The sequence below is a fragment of the Pundamilia nyererei genome, unplaced genomic scaffold, assembly GCF_000239375.1.
Source record: "Pundamilia nyererei isolate P.nyererei 1_Seehausen unplaced genomic scaffold, PunNye1.0 scaffold00479, whole genome shotgun sequence".
In the NCBI taxonomy this organism is placed as follows: Eukaryota; Metazoa; Chordata; class Actinopteri; order Cichliformes; family Cichlidae; genus Pundamilia; species Pundamilia nyererei.
The window spans coordinates 218,322-220,337 of NW_005187880.1; the positions used below are offsets into that span (position 1 = coordinate 218,322).

The 2,016-nt window shown below is 44.7% G+C and overlaps 1 protein-coding gene across 1 annotated transcript in view; it reads right to left on the reverse strand.

The window, feature by feature from the left end:
• Nucleotides 1-2,016, reverse strand: part of LOC102204964 (prostaglandin F2 receptor negative regulator) — a 96,421-nt gene that overhangs the window by 92,947 nt on the left and 1,458 nt on the right. Inside the window, exon 2 of the mRNA XM_005753928.2 lies at nucleotides 1,878-2,000. Within this exon, the coding sequence (XP_005753985.1) occupies nucleotides 1,878-2,000 (123 nt within the window). The remainder of the gene's footprint in view (nucleotides 1-1,877; nucleotides 2,001-2,016) is intronic.

Genomic DNA, 2,016 nt, shown 5'->3' on the forward strand with positions numbered 1-2,016 from the left:
GTCTGAAAAATGTAATTCAAACAGAAAAGCAGCAATGGTGCCTTTAATGGTGTAACCAGTGCTTCATACATGTGTCCTCTTACTTGTAGGAGTAACTGCAACGGTTCCCATCTCTTTGGTACTCTCCATGATTTTTATCCAATTTCTTCCTCTTTCATATGTCCACTCCATCCCTTTGCATTCATAATTTCCTTCATCGGACATCGTCATTTTTGAAATCACCAGTTCAAACACTCCATTCCTGCCAGGGACCAATCGGATGCCTCCTTCTGCATAACGCTGGGCAAACCTGGACCCCGTGACCAAGTCTCTATCAGGACCAAACGTCAAAATCTCCTCTGACGTCGTCCCCTTCTTCACCGACCAGGTGACAGACAGGTAGGTGGGGTGGATGAGCTCCCGGGTGACGTTGCAGGAGAGAGTTAGGTCACTTCCCTCAACGATGACAGGGGGCGGGGTCTTAGGGGACACCATGAGCGTGTTAGGAACGACTGACAGGAAAACAAAACAAAAAAACATTTTCACACACAAACAATCTTATAAAAAGAAAAAAAAACTAGTAGTAAAAATATTGACTTTATAAAGTAGCACGTGCCAAGCTAGCCTCTACAGCAGGGTTGGGCAATCAATTTTCCCAAGGAGCCTTGTGAAGGACCCTCTGAAGTCTAACATCCACAACTTTAGGATATCATTTTTTAATTTTGTGTTTCAAAAAAGCCTTCCTGGAGGCGTTCCAGGCAATGGTGGAGGCATCCTGGTGGCCGGCTGAGGAATAGGTTTTCTGGCTGCTCCCGACGCCTGACGCACGCCAGATTGGCGCGGGTTCAGTAGATTAATAGGGCAGTGTGTCCGGGTGCATTGACGGCCGATAGGGACATGCGGGGTCTGCCCTGAGCTAAGCGGTGATACGGGCTCATCCGACATCAGCTCTGGGAAGGAGAAGGAGAAGGCCCTGGAATTCACTCCACAGAAGATTTTCTACTGGAGCTGTCTTGTGTTGACACCCTACACTCAGCCTTCGACCAGGTGAGAAGAATTGATGGTCAGATGGTGCACCCTGAAGCAGCGCTGACATTTCTGCATTTTGTATTGATTAGACACTCGCACAGAGGAGGAACACATCCAGTTGTCGGTGCCTTGAAGCCGAAATGATTTTCCAGGTGGTTCATTACAACCCAGTGGCCGGTCACATTGGGTATGACAAAACTCTAGATTGAATAATGGCTCAATTTTATTGGCCGGGCAGATGTGCACCAATAGCGCTTGCCCTGCCCAGAGTGTCAGCTGGTTAACCAGCCAGTCATACAAAAAGGGCCTTTGTGCCCTTTACCATTAATGGATGTCCCATTTGAGCACATGGGCCTGGACCTTATCAGGCCATTTCACTGGAGTGCACGTGGATATTGCTTTGTATTAGTTCTGGTGGATTATGGTGAGGGGAAACCCCCTTTGTGAGCATTAAGTCAGTTTCTATAGGGACAGCTCAAACGCTTGACAATGCTTTTATACTGTGTATAAACTGGAAGCTATCTCCTCAGTTTTAACTTGATTTTACAAGGTTTGAGTGTTACAAGGTAAAGTACATCATTGCACAGCAGAGCTTTGTACTATGGCTCAAAGAAACCCGTCAGTTCTTCAAATAATATTGGTATATGACACTTTACAGTAACATTTTTTGTTTTTTATTATTATGTGCAAATAGAAATAATTTATGGCTTCCAAAGACAGCTAGTATGCTTAGATATGTACTGTATGAGTGCCTGGATTTAAAGGTTTTTATTTTTTTGATCAGACATTTGTTAAATTTAACATTTGTTCAGGATTTAAACCTCTGTATTAATAGGTCAGAATGGTTAAATATACACACACTTTCATACCTGTGAGTTGGACCTGAGCCATATAATTTCCACTGATGACGTAGTCGGTGCTCGGTGTTTGACACTCGTAGAAGCCAGCATCCGTCAACTTCACCTCAGCAATCTTCAGCTCCACCTCATTGTCTTGGAAACGCACCAC